Source organism: Prinia subflava, chromosome 3, assembly GCF_021018805.1.
Source record: "Prinia subflava isolate CZ2003 ecotype Zambia chromosome 3, Cam_Psub_1.2, whole genome shotgun sequence".
NCBI classification, from domain to species: Eukaryota; Metazoa; Chordata; class Aves; order Passeriformes; family Cisticolidae; genus Prinia; species Prinia subflava.
The window spans coordinates 14028208-14046768 of NC_086249.1; the positions used below are offsets into that span (position 1 = coordinate 14028208).

Here is an 18561-nt window from a genome sequence, read left to right on the forward strand (position 1 = left end):
ATGTGAAACAAGGGCTTATTTAAGGGAAGGCTGAAGAGAAGGTGGGGAAAAGGATGGGCTGCGACACAGTGCAGCAGGAGAAACAAGTTTAGGTTGTGTGCAACAGGTGCTACTCTTGGACTGATACACCTGGTTCTGGCAAAAAACTCAGTGCATTCAAGTTCACTCGTGACTATGAATGGTCTAAGTAATTTAAGAATCCATTTACAAACCACTTACACCCACAACATACTACTTGCACTTACCCTGCCAAGCATCTGTGGGCCCTGAAACCTCATGAGAACTGTTTTTTAATCAATCAATTAATTAATTAATTTAGGAAAGATCTTGGCCTGTTGCAGTACCATTCTGTTTCCTTTTTTGTTTATCTTCTTTCTTATTTCTCTGCTTCTTTCGCTGTCTTTAGCAGTTCACATCCAGGATGATAAGGTTGTAACAGTGACAGTTTATTAGATCCAGTAATTCAAATACTCTTGGGGTGGTAGGTGACTGCTCACAAGTTTCTGGTGCTGCTGTTTCTTTCTGCATGTTGCACACACGTGTTTCAGGTGTCTAAATGAATGCCCTGCTTTGCTCCCACAGGCCAGAGCCAGTGCTGTGGACGAAGGACGGCGGGGAGCTGCCAGACCCAGAGAGGATGGTTGTGAACGGCAGGGTTCTGAGCATCAGCTTCCTGAACAAAACAGACAACGGCACGTACCGCTGTGAGGCCAAGAACCCCATTGGCAGGAACAGCACAGAGTATGTCCTGATAGTGCATGGTGAGTGTGCTCTCCTTCCTGCATTCTGGGCAGGGTTAACACTCCCAGCTGACAGTCAGGTGCCTATGGCTGGTTTGGAAAGGATAGCAAAGAAATTTGGAAGTGTAATTGCGCTTTTACTGATGCTGTTGTTGAGCTGTGGGCAGTGTGTTGCCTTTCTTTTATTGGCATGACTCTCTTCTTGCAGCTTAAACAAAATATATTCGCTTATGCTGTGATCTTTTTGCTCAGTAAGCACCCCTTCTGCACTGTGTGGGTTCTGTTTCATAAATACTTGCCTCAGGCCCAGCTGTTAAGATAAAGCTGGTTACAAAAGGATCTATGAAGAGAAATATCAGACAGGTGTGTGCTTGAGGTTTTCTGCTTAGCTCTTTATAGACCACCAAAGACAGGACATCGGATACTTCACAAGTCACAGCCTGCTGCTGAGAAAATTCATCTCATACAGGTTAGCTGATGTCACCTGGCCCATCATGACAGTCAGACCTCAAAACTGTGTCATGTCCTAAATGCATTATACTACTTCCAATAAAATACAGAAATAGGCAGGTTCACATTTAATTACAGTAAGTTTTTTTTTCCCTGATAAATCAGGCAACAATATGTGTCATATGAAAAAACTATCTGCCTTCTACCTTGATCATGATTGATATAACACAGCTGTAGGGGAAACTATAATATAAAATTAACATTTGCCTTTAATACAGCCTGGCAACGAGAATCTAGGAGTCTCAAAACATGATGTTGTCTTACCACAGGTAATTCCTGTAAGGTTTTGGTTTCCATAATTTGAATTTTAATATAAGACAATATAGTGGCAGAACTTTAGTTCATAATGGTACCTTTTTCCCCTCTATTTTTAATGCAATTTCTTATAACGATGACAAAATAAAATTAAAAAATCTAATGCAAATTGTACTTTTTAAATAGACAAGAGAGTTATGTAGATTTTTTTTGCTCATGATGAGCTCAGTTACAACAAGTATATATTTCCTTGGTGGTTGTAAGGGATCAGAAACATTTTTCACTACAGGTTTACCTGCCTCTAGGTATTTGGCATAAAACTTCTAGTAAGTGCTGCTTTCAGTAATGAGATATTTATTGGCACTGTTGATGAAATGTCATTTATCAAAAGAAACACTTCAGTTACTTTTCATTTTTCTTAAAGTTCACCATTAGTTTGTGTAGGATTAGTGACATAAATAAGGAGGAGATCTTTGCGTGAGGAACACAGAGCCTGTACTGCTGCGTGAGTATTTCTGTGTTAAAGACAAACAGAAAAACTAAACCCTCTAACCTCTATTTACGTTGGCTGCTACAAGGAGAGGAAAAGAAAAAAATGTCTTTTGCATCCCAGAGGCGGTGGTGTGGTGGTTGTTGGCTGCAGGCACAAAGTGCTCTGCCTTTGATGAGGTAACAGCTCCTGCACTTACCATATGCTGAAACTTCTGTCATTTGTGTTTTCTGTCCAATTTATTTCTGTGATTATTTCTGAAAATACTGCCTTTTTGTAATGGGAGATCTTTTTCCATCAGCAACAGAACTCTATCAAAGAATATTTCCCCATTCCCACTCTTGCACAGTGGTGTGTCCCCTGTTGATCCGATTATCTTGCATCAACTTCCTGGCAGTCTGTAAAATCATTCATTATCAGGGAGGCATTCTATCCTGTTTGGCAGCACATTAGGCATGTTATCAGGTTTAGCTTGCTCGTTGCTGACCTTTTCTGTTATGAGTACCCGAGTTTTCCTAATTGCATTTCTGCGATTCCAGCGCTGGAACTAGAGAAGGTAAATGTCAGGTGCTTGCCAGGTTTCTGAAACAATCAGAGTTCTGTGACAGAGCATGAGATGATGTTTAGTGCTTAACAACTTACTGGGGCTCAGAGCTGTAAGGTTTATTTTAAGTACAAAGGAGACTGACACAATTATTTTATCAAGTGTGGCACAATCAGTTGTACAGATAAATTTAAGCAGCCTTACCCCTTCTTTAGCTCATTACATTCATGAATGTCTCTAGTGAACCATAATCCTCCTAAAATTATACAATATTTTTTCTCTCTCTCTCTGGAGGCTAGAAAACCTACTTTTTATCATTTTCTGAGATGCATCCTTCTGTTTAATAGAGGATGTGGGGTTTTTTTATCTCCCTAAATATATCTGGAACCATCCTTTGATTTTTCATCCCTTCCCCTGTGCTTAATGTCTTGATGTAAATTTTTGTCCCCCTCCTTTGTTGAAGCTCATTTATCATATGACTTCTTACCTTGAATATCAGGTTTCTAAGACAAGGTGCATGCCAGATTTCCCTCACGAGCTTGTGTGAGGATACAGGGGACATCAGTGGAAGGCATCCTCTGCAGAGGCAGGGAAGGGCAACATGGTTCACAGCCTTCCTTTTCTTCTGTGTACTGTGGTTTCCATACATTTTCTTTCCTTTTTTCACTTCAACAGATTTTTATCTCTTTCTGTGTGTTAATGGTGTAAGAGCTTCATCTGGTTTCTCTCCTTTTTTTTTTCTCCCCCTAAGAAATCCACCTATCTTGAGTGATACTCACTCTATCTATTAATTCTCTCAGTGTTTTAAGTTATCTTCCTAACTCAGAGAATATTTGGGTGGCTTTAGTGTAGAGAGAATATTGGCTAAAAAAGGAAAATATAGTTTATCATAATTAGAGATTAGGTGTAAGCAAAGTATTTATACATATTAATTATACAAACCAAGTAAGCAGTGTCTCATGCCTTTAACTGGACTGACGTAAACACAAAGTTGTACAGAAGAGTAGTATTTTTTCCACTGTGAGTGGTGATGATGAGGTAATGCTGTTTTGATGTTAAGTGATGGCAGAAAAAATAAATATTGCTGTAAGCAGATGAATGGAAATCTGTCCAATACAATTAGTATCTGACAACATAAAAATTATTTTTTGTGTAATTAAAGAAACCAGGCTTCAGAGAAATTGAATCTATTTGAATAAGGTTAAAGGCTTGGGCTATTAAATATGCTCATGCTGCTTTGCCGAATCAACGTGACTGCTAATTTCATTTTTCTTAACATTTATTGTTAATAATAAATGTCAGAGAGTACTCTGCGAAGCAGGCAGGTGGGTACAAAGTCAGAGTTTATAGGCAGGAGCACAAAGGCAAGACATGCAGTTTGCTCAAACATTTGTTTCATGCAGTAACAAAGGCACGGGCTTTAATGCCTGTAGCTGTTGTCATTTCTGTATTCTAATTGGCAAGCTTAGTGCTTTAGAAGTGCACATTCTGGCTGGATATATTACACCCTTCCTTTGGTAATGGCCCCCAGGCAATTTTCCCTCTCTTCCAATTTATTAAGAATTTTTGTTTACCTTTGTCCAAATACTAGTCATTAATCACCAGCAAAGAGAGCAAACTGTCAAACTCGAGTTGCTCAGAACCACAGAGCCTGCTTGCAGAGCCCCGGTGCTAAGGGCGGTGATTTGCTGGGGTGGAGGAAGGAGGTGTTCCATCATCATCAACCTGAAGACACGGCTGCTGTGTTCGGAGGAGCAGTTCACAACCTCTGGGTGTCACTGCCAGAGACTCAGCTCAGCACAGCCCGGGAGTGAGTGGCACAACATCTCTCAGAGACCTCCTGAATGCACACAGCAGCCGCTGATAATTTGCAGCCCTATTTGAAACAGGCCACCTCGGTGAAATACCCTGATCTGCCACTCTGCAGCCAGGCATCAAATTAATTGAAATATTCAGAGCTATCATGTGTTGTGCATCAATTATCTAGAAGAGCAGTATGGACATGACTGTGAATCAGCAGCTGTGGATGGCCAAGGCAGTTCTTACTGCCCAAATTTTTACTAGGAGAGCATTTGAGCCAGTTACTGAGGATCCCTGGGGAGCAAAAAGTGGCATGACAAATTCCGTTCTCTTCAGCCTCTCAATTTTGTGGTTTTTTTCTTGGGCAAGCTATTTTTTTGCGGATAAAGGCAACTGAAAGACCAAGTTACAACCTCATTAGTATTTTGAAATGTGCTTTTGAACAGAAGATCTCCTACAATGTGTAAGACCAGAAGTCCTACTGCACCTTTCCTAACTACAGCATTATTTATATTCCACCTGCTTGTCCAGTCCCATTTCAAAACATTTGTCATCTTAGCTTCCACAGTAATCTGTGGCAACAAGATTCTGGATTTAGTTATGTGCTTTGAGGGAAAAGTATTCTCTTTTGTTTGTTTAAGCCTGGTGCCCGTCCTCTTCACTTTCCAACCTTACAATCTACTTGGCCTCTTTTGCTGTTTGTGCTGGAAGTTTGCATTTAAAGTTACGTCTGCTGCTTCCTTTCAATAGATTCTAAAGTATTTCCATATTGCTCTCTACTTCTCATTAATTGTGATCTTAAACTTCACATTTCTTGGAATTCCCTCCCATATATCCATTCTCCTTCTTTCATGGTCTTTCCCCCCAACCCTTTTTATCTTCATGTTTGGTCTAGTCCTAAATCTCTGTGACTGGCTGTTCTCCATATCTGGAACAGCACTATGCCAAATCTGCACCAGACACCTTAAATATATTTATAGAGATTTACCTTTTGTGCCCAACAGTAATTCCAGCACCATGCACTTGTATATCCTTATAAGTTTGTTTGTTTGTTTTTAACTGGTGGAAACTCTGTGGTATCCAAAACACATAAAATCAAACAAACTCTTCTACCTTTATCTGTTATAGATTGTTTTGTCTTTGAGAGTTCATTTGCCCCCATCAGATTTTTTATTATATTTCATTTCTTTTTTGATGCACTCACAGGGGGCCTTTTCTTTCCTTTATTTCTCTAACTCACTTGTGCATATCTCTCTATAAAGGTAGAAACTGAACAGAGCAGAAAATTAAAAAAAAAACAACCTGAGGAGGTGATGATATATTCTGCTTTCTTTCAAAATTAAGCTTAATGAATAGGGAATAAATCTTTACACTTTATAAAAATATATCAAAAAACTTAAAAATTGGGGGAAAGAAAGGAAGCAGCATCCTTGTGGAGCAGCACACTCGTCACATAATCTTGGCTGCTCTGTTTTGGTGTTAAGATCCTACAAAGTGACTGGACTTTTTAGAAAGTTTCCTCCTTTAAAGTTTTCTGAGTTGAAATATCTCATTTACACAGACCCCTCAGAGAAAAGGCTTTCTTTGCCTATGGGTACACCTTGCCTTTATGTGAGCAAAGCTTGGGCTTTGCAAAAAGAGAATTGAGCAGAGCTGTGGTGTGATGCAACAATAATAACATTTACAACTATGATAATGGGTGGATTTGGTAAAAACCCCCAACATTGCCCACACAGTAATCAAGTCATATCAAGAATATCAGACTCAGAAGATTTCTTAGGACTTAATTAGAAATTCACTGTATGTGTCTATGTGTGCCTTTTAGTTTTGAGATTTTTCTCTTTTATATCGTTGTTTGAAGTAAAAAAGAAGTCTCAGTATAGACTCCTTAAAACAAAGGTGAAAAGTTTTTCCTATTCCCATTTTATATGAAGTAAAAATAAATCAAGAAGTATGGAAGAGAACTTGCAGAAAAAAGGAGCCTGGGCTTTGAGTTGGAAAATAAATAAATAAAAGCATGCTCATGAGTACTTGCTCAGTCTCAAAAGCCTTCCTTCTCCCCAAGCTATCTTCTTCAGAGCACAGACCTTCAAAATGTGTTGAAATACTCCAATTTTACATCAGTGTTGTAAAATGACATTAAGGCATTAAATCATTACCACAACATTAAGGCTGACTTCTCCAGAAGACTTTTGGTTGGGTTAGAAGAGGTGGTCCAGGCTTTAAAACACAATGCAGATGAATTTCCTGCAGTCAGATGAATTAAGAAATTGTGCAATGGAGCTTTTGTTATTGGGCTGAAGAAGAATAATGTTTAGTTGACATTTTCAGGTATGAGAAGTCTGTCAAGAAACTTGTGGTGGAGTTGTTGGCTTAATTTTATGGATGAATTGTCCAGCTATTATCCCTGAACACTTTCAAGGCAGCTACTTTGAAATTGCTTTTTGTTGATAAATACTTGAATAGTGGGGTGTATAGTTGAGCTGTATGAACTGATCTTTCTTCATTTATGGTGACTTTAGAAAAATAAGATACAAATTTCTTTTCCAGATAAGCTTAAAAGTATTTTGGAAAGGTCAAGCAAATAACATTCCAAACCACACTAACACTTTTGGGGAATACGTTTGGCACTCCTGCATTTGTACATTAAAATACTCTTTCTCCTTAAAGAAAACTTTTTAAATGAAGTGATTTTATTATATAACATATAAAAGTTTGTTGTTTTTAAAAATTTCATACTGGAGTAATCATTGACATTGAATGCAGAGTATTTCAGCAGCAGGAAATCTCTCCCCGAGACCTTTCACAATGGAACAATAACAGTATATACAATATATCAATATAACCTTTAATAATATATTCTCATATGTAAAGCTCCTTCCTATTTGAATACATATTGTGTGTGTTCTAAAACCTGTGGTTTTGGAAAATGCCTTTAATAATGCACTGTGCTTGAAAATATTGGATTTTCTTTGTGCACATATTACTGCCTGATATGATAGTTCTAATGGGATTTCTGAAAAGGAAAAGATTGTGTGGATATACCAATTATATCACTCCTGCTTTTTTTCGCTGTTTTAAAACAGACCTTCAGTACTGTTGAGTTTATTATCAATGATTTGCTGGAGTTGCAAAGATTGCTCTCTAATTCTTCACCCTTTGCTATTGCTTATACCCTCAGTTTTCCTGAACTTTACATCCATTTACTCTTTTTTTTTTTGAGATGCCAGCTTGTAAAATTGCCATGTCTATGAACATCATATGCAATCTTCATGAAGAAAATATTAACTCAATAATTTCATTTGGGACTGATGATAAAGTTATAATATAACAGTTGTTTATGATCTTCTGTTTCCATCTGGATTGTTTGTTATTCAGGAAACTCAAACTGTAAAGACAATGTTAAAGTGGCTTTGTGATTTTTCTAAATTGAAGCCTTTCCACCATGAGGTGATGGAATGCAGATAAGGGTCTCCTATCTCTGTCTGTCTCACATGGTGCTTCCATAAATTACCTTTCTTTTAAGAACAGGTTCCTCAGTGTTTCACTCCATTCAGGAAAGAAAATAGAACATTATCTAAGTGATATTGCTTAAAATGACCACTGGTCACACCAGGGGATGCATCAGAACTGTGCTTTGCACCAGCTGAGATTGTGAATCCTCCTGGAGATAGATGTAAATGCCTTGGAGGAAGGGTAAAGAAAAGCTTTTGCAGAGAATATGCATCTCTCTTAGAGAGCTTTGAGAACTTTTGTATCTGAGGCCTCTGATCACATATGAAGATGAGCATGGAGGCTCAGAGAGAAGTAGATAATTAGCTTATCTCAAAACATTCATATTTCTAACATCTGTAACTTCATATTAATAATTATTGGTACTGATTATTCTACTTTTTCTCTTTATATTTTTAATTATTAATTACTTGGCAAATGTTTCTGGAGTTTATCTTAGCCTGCATTTCTATGTTATATAAAGGAGAAATATTCAATAACATGTTTCTTACAGTAATCTATTAGCATTTTTCTTAGAGCAAATGGAGTATTTCTCCTCTTGTTTTCAGTATTCTTTCAAATAAAAAACAGAACAAACTGACAGGAATTTTAAGTTTCACCAAACAAAATTTTAAAATCTTCCTGACATCGCTCCCCACAGCATAGGTTCAATCCAAATTTGTATTGGGACCTTTGTCACCTCCTCCAAAATTGAGTCCTCTATGCTGCAATCACAAACTATTTTTTCTAGCTCTTACTGCTTGAGTTCTTGATGCAGTGTAATAAAATTCTCTTAGCTTTGTAATCAAAGTCAAGTTTTTTAATCATCAACTTTCTGCTTTGGATCTTACTCTGGCTTGCTTTGCCCTAACGTAAATCACTTTGACTTTGTCTCAGGGATTCCAGTGTTTTGGCAGCTTTCAAAAAAGCTCGTGGCATGAGTCTTTCTCTATGATTCCCCCAGAAAAGGGAGCAGGCAGCAAAAATAACCAGGAGCACACAAGGGTGTTTCTCAAAACCATCCTCGTGTGCAAGGAGGAAAAAAAAACCCAAAAAAACAAAGCAAAACCCCATTAAAACCATCGCTACCAAAGCTGATGAAGCTTGGAATCTGCCCTGTGAGGATGTCCCACAACACTCTGACTTCTTTCACCAGGCTGTGGTTCCTTCACAAGCCCTGAGAAAGTTCTAACCCTGCGTGAAGGAACTTTCCTGGCAGGTGCTTGGGAAGAGGTCTCCAGATATGTGGTGTAAGCTGATGTGTCATTTGTGACAGTGACCCCAGCAATTTTCAGTCACGACCCTTTGCCTTCCCTACACTGGGATCCACACAGTTTGTTTACTCCCTTGAAGAAAAACAGAGCTTTTCTTGGTAAACTCATGCCTGAAGCAGATTATCTTCCAGCTGAAACTGCCCTTATTAATCCTCATGGCAAGTCAGAAACAAACAAATCAAAGGAGGGCAGGAAGGACAGAAGAAAGCTTGGCAGGGAAAAACTCCAGGAGTGGGCAGTGTGTTTATTCTTCAGATATTACTGTGGTCATTGCACCAGTGGATTTGTTTTTCCCCCAGTGGTTTTGTAGTGCACATTTTCTGCAGGTTTCCCAACCCTTGATTAGTGGGAAGCAGGGAGGACTGGGGGATGCTGAGATGTTGAAGTGCTTGATGGAGGAGAGCTCTGGATGGCTTCCATCATTTTGGAGCAGGAACTGAAATCTCTATGTGTATCACTTTAAAACAAATTAGCAGATATGACCAATCATTCTTTATAAAAAAACCCTGTGATTTCCACTGGTGAACTATCCTGCTAGATGGCACAATAGTTATGTTAACAAATATCTGCCAGCCTTGAAGGGAAGCTGGTTAATTGTAACAAAATTAAATCTTGACAATATTGCATGGATCCCACCATTCATAGTTATGTCATACAAAGCCAAAGAGTCATGGCAGGAATTCAACTACATGTATAGAACTCTTCTGAAGACAAAAAAAAACCCCAAAACACAGAGCATAAAAGACTGACAGCTGGAAAGATAGGGCCTTGTTTGCTCAGGTAGTGTACTTTGATGATAGGAATATGAGAATTAAGTGTATTACTCAGAGAAAGTGCAATGAAGTGCCAAAATCTGTTTTAGGTTGCGCAGTGCCAGTCACTTTCCCAAGGTGATTTTCAATAAGATACAGCAATCCCACTGTGATAAAATGTTTCAGATTAATGTTGGACCCTTTGATTTTATTTTGAAACAAACTTATTCAAAATAAATGACAGTCCCTCTTATCTCTCTTTACTAGCCTTAGAATTATTGCCATGAATTTGGAGTTGTTTAAGCAACTTCAGTGATTTGCCCTAAATTTCTTGGAAAAATGAAGGTAGCAAGTGTAATAAAATAGAGATCAACAATCTGTTTACTTCCATTTAGTTTCAACACCTGTCCCCCTAATGAGGAAATTTTGGAAAATTCTCTGTACCAACTTCCTTCTCAGTACAATTCTGGCTGAGTTGTTTGTTTGGGGTTTTTTTGGGGTTTGTTTTTTTGTTGTTGTTGTTTTTATGGTGGGGTTTTTTTGGGTGGGTTGTTGTTGTTGTTGTGGGTTTTGGATTTTTTGGGGGGCGAGGTGCATAGGAGTCAAGTGTCATTCTGAGAAAGCTGTCATCTTTGTTCAAGGCTGCTGGTGTCTGAATTTGTACTCTGCATTAGCTTTTCCTTATAGGTTTTCAAGGGCCAGCTGCTGGTACTTTATTTCATTTAATTTTGAATACTCCTATTTTATGGCTTGGAAGGACAAGAAAATGTGGCTTGTCTGCTTACTTAAAAAGAATAAAAATGAACATCACAGCCCTAATGTGATTTTTAAGCAGTGACAGTGGGCCTAGAACACCATATTAATAGTGATAGAATGGTGTTCTTCTGGGAAAATTGTGCTGGTTTTATTCACACAAGATGTTTGGTACCATTTGTGGTAACATTTTGTCCTGAATGCAGTGAAATTGGCACTGCAGGTATAAAGACAACTGCTTTTTTAAATGCAATTTTGAAAGGTTTTGTTTTCTTTTGTGGGGTTTTTTCAGGGTTGTCTCTTTTTTTTGGTTTTGGTTGGTTTTTTAGCAAAGGATTAAAATGAGCCTCAGGATATCTGTTCAGAACTCCCCTGTCAGGCTCAGAAGTCTGTAAAATATAAGATATTCCACTTAATTCTTGTGTTCATTTCCCCAGTTGTGAAATGGGAATAATACTCTCTTTTCTTCCTAAAGTTTGGTCTGTACTGTCCCAAAAATGGTCCTACAAAGCCTCAAGGTCCATTCTTTACTGTTTCTGTATTTGTTAATATAGAGCTATGAACAAAATCAAGACATATATAAATATGTGTGTGCCTTTTTATAAGTGAAGTGTCTTCATTTGAGGCTGTGTTCTCAAACAATGCTCTAAAACTTTTTCTTCATATTTATTAAAAGTATTGAATTACCAAATTCTTTTTCTTAGCCCGTTGCATGCCCTGCAAATTTTACTTAGTTACTTCCAGGCAAGCTGCATAAGCCTCAGTGCAGTATTTGTAGCTGCTTTAATGAAAAAGAGGAGCTTTCATACAACACAGATTGACTCCTTTAAAACAATAGGCTTTGTTTTTATTACGACTATTGAATTGGAAAGGACTTTTTTTAACTCCTGGAAAAACTTGTGCTAAGTTTGGGGAAAAAAATTGGGTCTTACAGTACTTCTGGAATAAATAGAAGTACACATTATATTCATATAATTCCAGAACATTAAAGCTTAATCTTTCTGTTGAATACTTGGTTTGATTTGTCCTTAGAGGCAAATCTTGTACTAATAACCATTAAAAAAGTAAACCTTAGAGGGCTTGGAAACAGATTCTTCAGTATTAAATAATTTTCCTACTTGAGATTTTCAGTTTTTCTTGCACTAAAATAATTTTCTATATCTAATTATCTGGTTACGTTATTATTTGTTAAATTTATCCTTTTTAGGAGATCTCTGTGTGTCACCTGGTTTTAGCACAAATAAAAATTAAGAAATGAGGCATTACACCCTGTTAGCTTCCTACAGTCCAAATGTTGCAGACAATACAATCCCCACCAAAACAGAGCAGCAATAGGTGAATATCTTGTGAGACAGTACGTTTTGTCACCTTTTATTCTTCTGCCTCGCTGGGAGCAGGGACAGAGAGCTTTTTAAATGGCTGGGCTGATGACAAACAGCGAGTGAGATGGGCAGTGAAATGGGAGCGTGTTCCAGCATCTCCAGGCCTCATTGCAAACTTCCCTCTCTGTTCCAAGGGAGCTGCAGTCAGAGTGCTTCTGCTGATAGCAGATTCAGTGGAGTGCTGTGGGGAGCAACACATTCCCTAAAGTAAGCACTGGGGGCTTCAAAGGCCAGACCCGGCATTTGGAGAGCTGTGAGCCACCAGTGCAGTACTCAAATGTTCATGTTGGATGCTTTTCATGTGAAATGCCTGATTCTGGTTTCCTGCAGTCCCTCTGTGCAGCTCCACCAACTGTGAGTGCAGTCTCCAGGTGAAAAGGCAAATTTGTGGCAACATCTGGTGCTGTGCAGAAAGGTCGTGTTTTAATATCCATTAAAAAAAAAAAGGAAGAAAAACAAACAAACAAAAAAAATCCACTTTCCTTTCTGTTTTTATTGTTACTCTTAGAATTTTTAGCAAGTACCCATGAGCATTATAAAGCACATATTCTCAGTGTCTAGTAAATCGTAGATTCTGATCTCTGCAGAAGGGTGGGTGCTCCCTGCTCAGCATATTCTGCTTGTTAGGGTGCCCACACAAGGTGGCAGAGATGGGTTTTATCTAAATACCCTAAATGCCCCTCCTGCCTTTCTGGCCCAGGGTCCCACAGCTCTGCTGTGAGCTGATCTGGATCTGGGCAGATGCACCTTGAGGGAGAAGTCAGAGCCCAGAGCCGGTCACTGCTCTCAGCCCTGCAAGCTCACCCTCCCTTGCCATGTCATCCTGCCACACTGAGCCGCTCCCATCCCACTGCTCCCATCCCACTCCTCTCCTGCCTGAGACCCACAGCTGCCTGTGTGCTGGCAGCTCTCACATCTGTCCTCAGCCTGGCCTGGCTTTACCTGTGGGAAATCAGCCTTTCACACACCTGTGGTCTCCGTGAGTCCTGCTGTTCCTCTGGTGCACAAAATAAATGAGATATTCACTACAGGAGTTCTTTCTTGACTATTTAGGGCAGCTAACTCCTTCTTCATATTTCAGTGTCAAATGAGATGGCATAATCAGAAATAACTTGCTGCTACACCTTGTTTTTTCGTATTCGTCACATTTTTTATTTTGTCATAAGCAGTTCTGGTCAGAGCATGTGATGTAAAATGTGCCTCAGTGTGATATCAGGCCCTCATTTTAAGTGATACTTAAATGCTGCCAGTACTAAATACTAATATTAAAATGGGCTTTGTTCTTTTGAGTTATATTCTTAACTTTCTAAGGACAGAATTTAGGCCAGGGATGTGCAGATTCCAAGTTTTTGCTTGAGTCTTTGAGAACAGAAGGAAACAAGCTTGCGCTTTTTTTTTTTTTTTTTTTTTTTTTTTTTTTTTTTTTTTTTTTGCTGTAATTTTTAATACTTCATCCTCCATTTTCTGGTGAAACCTATGGCATTTGAAATAGAGGAAAAAACTTAACAACCACAAATGACCCAATAAGTTATAAAACTTTCTATAAGAAGAGAAAACTATTGTTCTTTCCAGTTCCTAATTTCTTCTTTCCAGTTCCTAATTTCTAGTCATTTTAGTCTGATTGTATGTCTTGCAATATGAACTCATCCACTAGAAGACTTTATTGGTATAACTAAAGACACAGATCTACATGGAGCTTTTGTTGAAATGGTTTGGATATTTTTAATGGCATCTGATTTGCTAGGAAAAATGTCAAGCACATAATTGCCATTTCAGAGTTTCATAAATCTGAATCAATTAGTAAAAAGAACCCCTTGACCTCGTGTCCATGAGCATTCATGATCATTCAGTCTAAGTGTTAAGGAGCTATTGGCACATGATGTTCAAGCTGAGTGATCCTTTTATACAATCCCATTTTCTTGGTGAAAGGTAAATGCAGCTCCCTTTGAATTTAAAACCTTGCTAAATTATTTAGTGCTACATACCACAGACTGATTAAATTTTTCACAGAGTAGTGAGATTGTTTCCCAGGTAGGTCATCACTCAGTTCAGTTTACCACTTAAAATTTCTTTCATTCTCAGTCAAAATACAGCAAGGACCATCCATCATTATCACTCTGTCCTTTAATTTTTCTGTCAGCCTTTGTCAGGCTTGAAACAAAAGCCTTTACATTTTTATCAACTGCAACTATTGTTGTCTGATTTGTGCTCAGTCATGTCAAAATATCGGTTGTTTTTTTACCAAAAAAGTCAAATATTTTCAATAGGTCAGATCTATCTTTCACTTAAGCCCGCTAAACCAAACAGAACCATTTCTCATTTCTTTGGAAATGGAGAGTAGAAATGCTCAGGGGCAAATTGGCAAGGAGACTAAATTATCCAGGCTCCCTGCACTTAAGTGGATGGATGTCTTCTGCCTTAGCAAGGAGAACGTGGCATCAATTCAAGAAAGAAGGAGAAGCAAACAGGGAATTTTGGGCAGGTGGGGCTCGACACCGCTGTGAGCCGACCTGGTACGACACTGCCCTGCCGCTCCTAAGCAGTTTTCATCTCTGCCTCTGCTAAAGAGCACCTTCCACACCAAGCCCAGTTTGCCTCTTCCTCCTTTTTCCACCATCCACTGGGAATCAGCCTTGAGGTTGGCTGCTTTTAACAGGCAGCAGTGCCAGGAAGATCTCCATCTCTTCCGAGCCTTCCTGGGTGTCCTCTCTGCAGCACCGAGCTCTGGCAGCGTGTCAGGTCCTCCTGAAGTGAGGGCTGGTGGCTGGGCCTTTGCAGCTCGGCCCAAACCTCCCTGTGCCACTGGAGAGAGGTCAGGAGCCTCTCGCTCCTCCTGAGCGTCCAGTTCAAGCCTCACCAGTGTAACCTGTGGAACAGAAGTGACAAAGAGTCCGTGGGAGTCCCTTGGCATGAAGGTCAACCCCTTTTCTATTTCCAACAGCTTTTATCGAAACAATTAGTTCTCCGTGACTTGTTTGCTTTTCAAAGCTAGCAAGATGATGAAGTTAATACCAGCTTAATTACATTATTGGATTTTTGAGTGAACATCTGCCTGTCAACAAACATCCAGTTTAGAAGTGAGGTTTCAAAATTAATGGAGACAATTATTGCTTGACTTCTAGATCTCCTGAGCATGGCTTTTCTATCTTCTTTGGTTCCCCATCTGCAATATATAGCTATTTTCTGCTTCACAGGAGGCTAAGGATTAATACCTTAGTATTACTGAAATAGCAGTCTGGTGCAGTGATTTGGGTATGGCTACTTGAATTAAAAAGTCTCTGCAAGGTCCCTTGGTCATAATGATCCTTGGTATTTAGAGGCATGAGAGGCATAAACAAAAATTCATTTTCAGCCGAACATTGTGTACAACTAGGTCCAGAAACTGCAAGACAAGGAGGTGGAATTCAGTTTCACTCCAGCACAGATTTCTTGGGCAGAATTCTGCAGACCCATTCTGTTGAGATCCTCCCTGACAGGAAGCTCAATAGGATAAATCTACGCCGTCCCTTTGATACCGTGTTCTGAGGAGCTGCCAGGAGGGAGCTCTGGATGGCAACGTGTGCCTCACTAGCAAAATAAGATAGGTTTGCCTTGCATTTAAAAAAGAAATGACCAAAAGTCCTGCAGGACTAGAAACAGGCCAAATTGTAATTCCCTTTCCTGGCACGAAATGGAGCAGCACACCCTCTATGAAGCACATTGATCCATATGGCTTAAACAGAAGCCTGTGCTGTTAAGTTTTTTTGGGGGGTTTTTTATCCATAGTCTGTATGCTTTTGGGAACTTCCAAACCCGTTTACCTCCTACACCTGCAATGCATGGTGAGAGTCTGAGGAGCACTGGACATTACTTCTAGTTTATTTCTTGAGCTGCTTATTCTTATTCTCTTGTGCAAAAGCCTTTGCAAGGCAAAGTTTTGATGAGAATCCATAAATCTTGGAAGAACTGATGGAAGCCCTTCTCTCAGACTCAGCAGGCACTATACATGCAAGTCTTTTCAATGTGGTGATCATTTCAGAATGCTGTGCTTGGATCTGGGCTGTCCAGAGTTGGATTTAAGGATGAGATATGGTCCAGGCATATGATGTTTGTTATCTGGAGAGCTATGGTGACCTGTTTGGTTACTTTGCACATTCCTGTTGCATACTCTTATGCTGTTAATGAACAATTCCACTGGGCAGAGCCTAGAGCCTAAGCTGGTACCAACCAAACGTTTCTAAAGCCCAGAAGAGACTTAGGTTTCACTGCCTGGGCAATGTGGTGCTCCTCAGGCTGCTGATTCCTGGTTTCTCTCTTGTGCTCTCTCTTTTGGTGTTTGGCATCAGAGTTTATGACTTGCATCAGGAAACAAATTTCTGCACAAGTTTTCATTATTCTTAATGAATCTTTTGATGAGATCACATCTGTATTAAAACACTGACATATCCTAGTTCATGTTAGCTGGAATGCTTCCCAAGTAGCCTTTCATTTAAAATAAGAAATCTTGCTTGAAATGCTTCAGATCAGAAGAGAAACCAGCAAGTTCTAAGTTCATCAGTGACTCATGTAAGCTGTTATTTGGTAAAACAGCTAAACAACATGCTTGCAGATTGGATAGCTCTGTCATAAAATCACAACTTGTCATTGCAGTCTTAAGCAATTGGTATTTAAGAAAGATAATGAATGGAACCATGAGTCACACTAATTAGTTTTGCGTGCAAGAATGATGTATAAAGCTTTCCTAACAAACAAGGTTTTGCTCTCCCTATGAAGTAGGTGGGGTTTTTTTTCTCTTGGATTTAATTTTTAATAGATACTTATCAGGGAAGGAGTTTCCCTTTATAAGAAGAAATTGCATAGATCAGTGCATGTGACATGTATCTTTTTAACATGTTAATTTATTTCTAATGCTTGTTATACTCAGTTCTATTGCATTATTGTGGTACTCACTCCAGGTAATATTATCATTATTCCTGGTGATTAATATGGCTACAACTGTGAGGGTTTTAAAAGCCTGTTCTAATTTTTCTGTCTTGAGTATATTTTATACTGGGAATTAGATTAAATATTACATACATAATACATTAGATTAAAAATCAGTGTACAGATGAAAGATGGATCTTACACTGTTTTCTGATGGCTTCAGAAGTAGAACACCACACAAGTATAGATTCCAAACAACATTGCAGTGTTTCTTATCAAAACCAGAGGAATACAGAAAATAGTAGGTGACTTATAGATATTAAAAAGGAGACTTTTCAACTTTGAAAATAATTTGTTGTCCAGCATGGAAATAAGGTAAGCATTCTCCTTTGAAGCCTTAAGAGAGTAATTACTCAATGCTGAAGTCAAGGACCCTGTGTCTGAAGTGTGTTCAGTAGGGCCCAATACTGAGAAGCTCTGAGCTGCTTCGGCTTCCATTGATTTCAGTCAGAATTGATGGTACTCAGAGACCAATTGCATTTCTTTCCACAGCAAGGGAAGACAGATTGTGGGTCAGATTTTTGCTCTTTTATTGCATTGAATAACACCCTTCAGAAATATTTTCAGTGAAATCAGTATGGAACAGGTTACTCACCATCAGCTGCTGAGAAACGAGTCCTTGCCTTTCAAACCTGCAATATAAATAATCTGAAAAATGTCAGATGCTTTTTATGTCTTTTCAGAAGTGCTTTTCTCTAGTTCTCTTCAGAGCTTTTGTTTGTTTGCTCTTTAAAGCCTGCAATCACCTTATAAGCAAAGTCCTATTGGTCTTTATTGCTTTTGGCAGTGTGATCAAAGTATTTTCTCTGTGTATATCTGGTCATGTTCTGCTCTGTAGTGCAGCATTGTTGGTTCCTCTGTGGAGAAGCAGTCGTACTCCTAATCCTGGCATACCTGCACTTGCTTGAGCAAAACCTGGAGGGTTTCATGGGATGCTGTCTTCATTTTTTGTATGAATTTTTTCTGACTTGCATGCATGCTTTTTTATCAGTAATATTATTATCATTTCTGATTTTTGGTTTGAAGGTGCTTTAGAAAAATACTGACGTGTACTAAGAATAAACTGTAAGCATTAAGGATGACTGAAAGATGACTGTGCCTGCTAATTAGGGTAAAGATTTTGAAATGTACTCTGCTCTGGATCTTAGCAGACAACTGTGTCTTAAGCAAATGTGTGGGAAGAAGAAAAGCAATCCGGAAAAAGCAGCTCTTATAGTTAGTAGCATTTTCTCCCCCTTTTCCCTTCATTGAGTCTGTCTGAAAGTGGGTGTTTTAACATACAGCCATTTCTTGTTAACATGTGTGTGTTTATTTTAGCATGATGGTGTTGTTCTATTCATCTCCCACTCTGACACAGCATGTTTCATCTGTATATGGTTTCTGCTACGTGAGACATTTAAAATGGCTCAGCAAAGAAATGGATTCTTGTCACTTAAACCATCACTCTCTCATTCTGTGGAAATGTGGTCATTTTAACAGAGTTGTAAATTCCGTGTGCTCAAAGATTGACTATAAAAATTGAGAGTGATAAATGTCAAGAATTTAAAGGTACTCTGTTGTACCTGTAATAATTTATGTTAATCATGTTTTAATTTAGCCATTTTCAA

The 18561-nt window shown here is 38.8% G+C and overlaps 1 protein-coding gene across 2 annotated transcripts in view; it reads left to right on the forward strand.

Moving 5' to 3' along the window:
* CADM2 (cell adhesion molecule 2) overlaps positions 1-18561 on the forward strand; it is a 587817-nt gene that overhangs the window by 519693 nt on the left and 49563 nt on the right. For both annotated transcript variants that reach the window (XM_063393932.1, XM_063393933.1), the window contains exon 7: positions 583-761. In XM_063393932.1, the coding sequence (XP_063250002.1) occupies positions 583-761 (179 nt within the window). The remainder of the gene's footprint in view (positions 1-582; positions 762-18561) is intronic.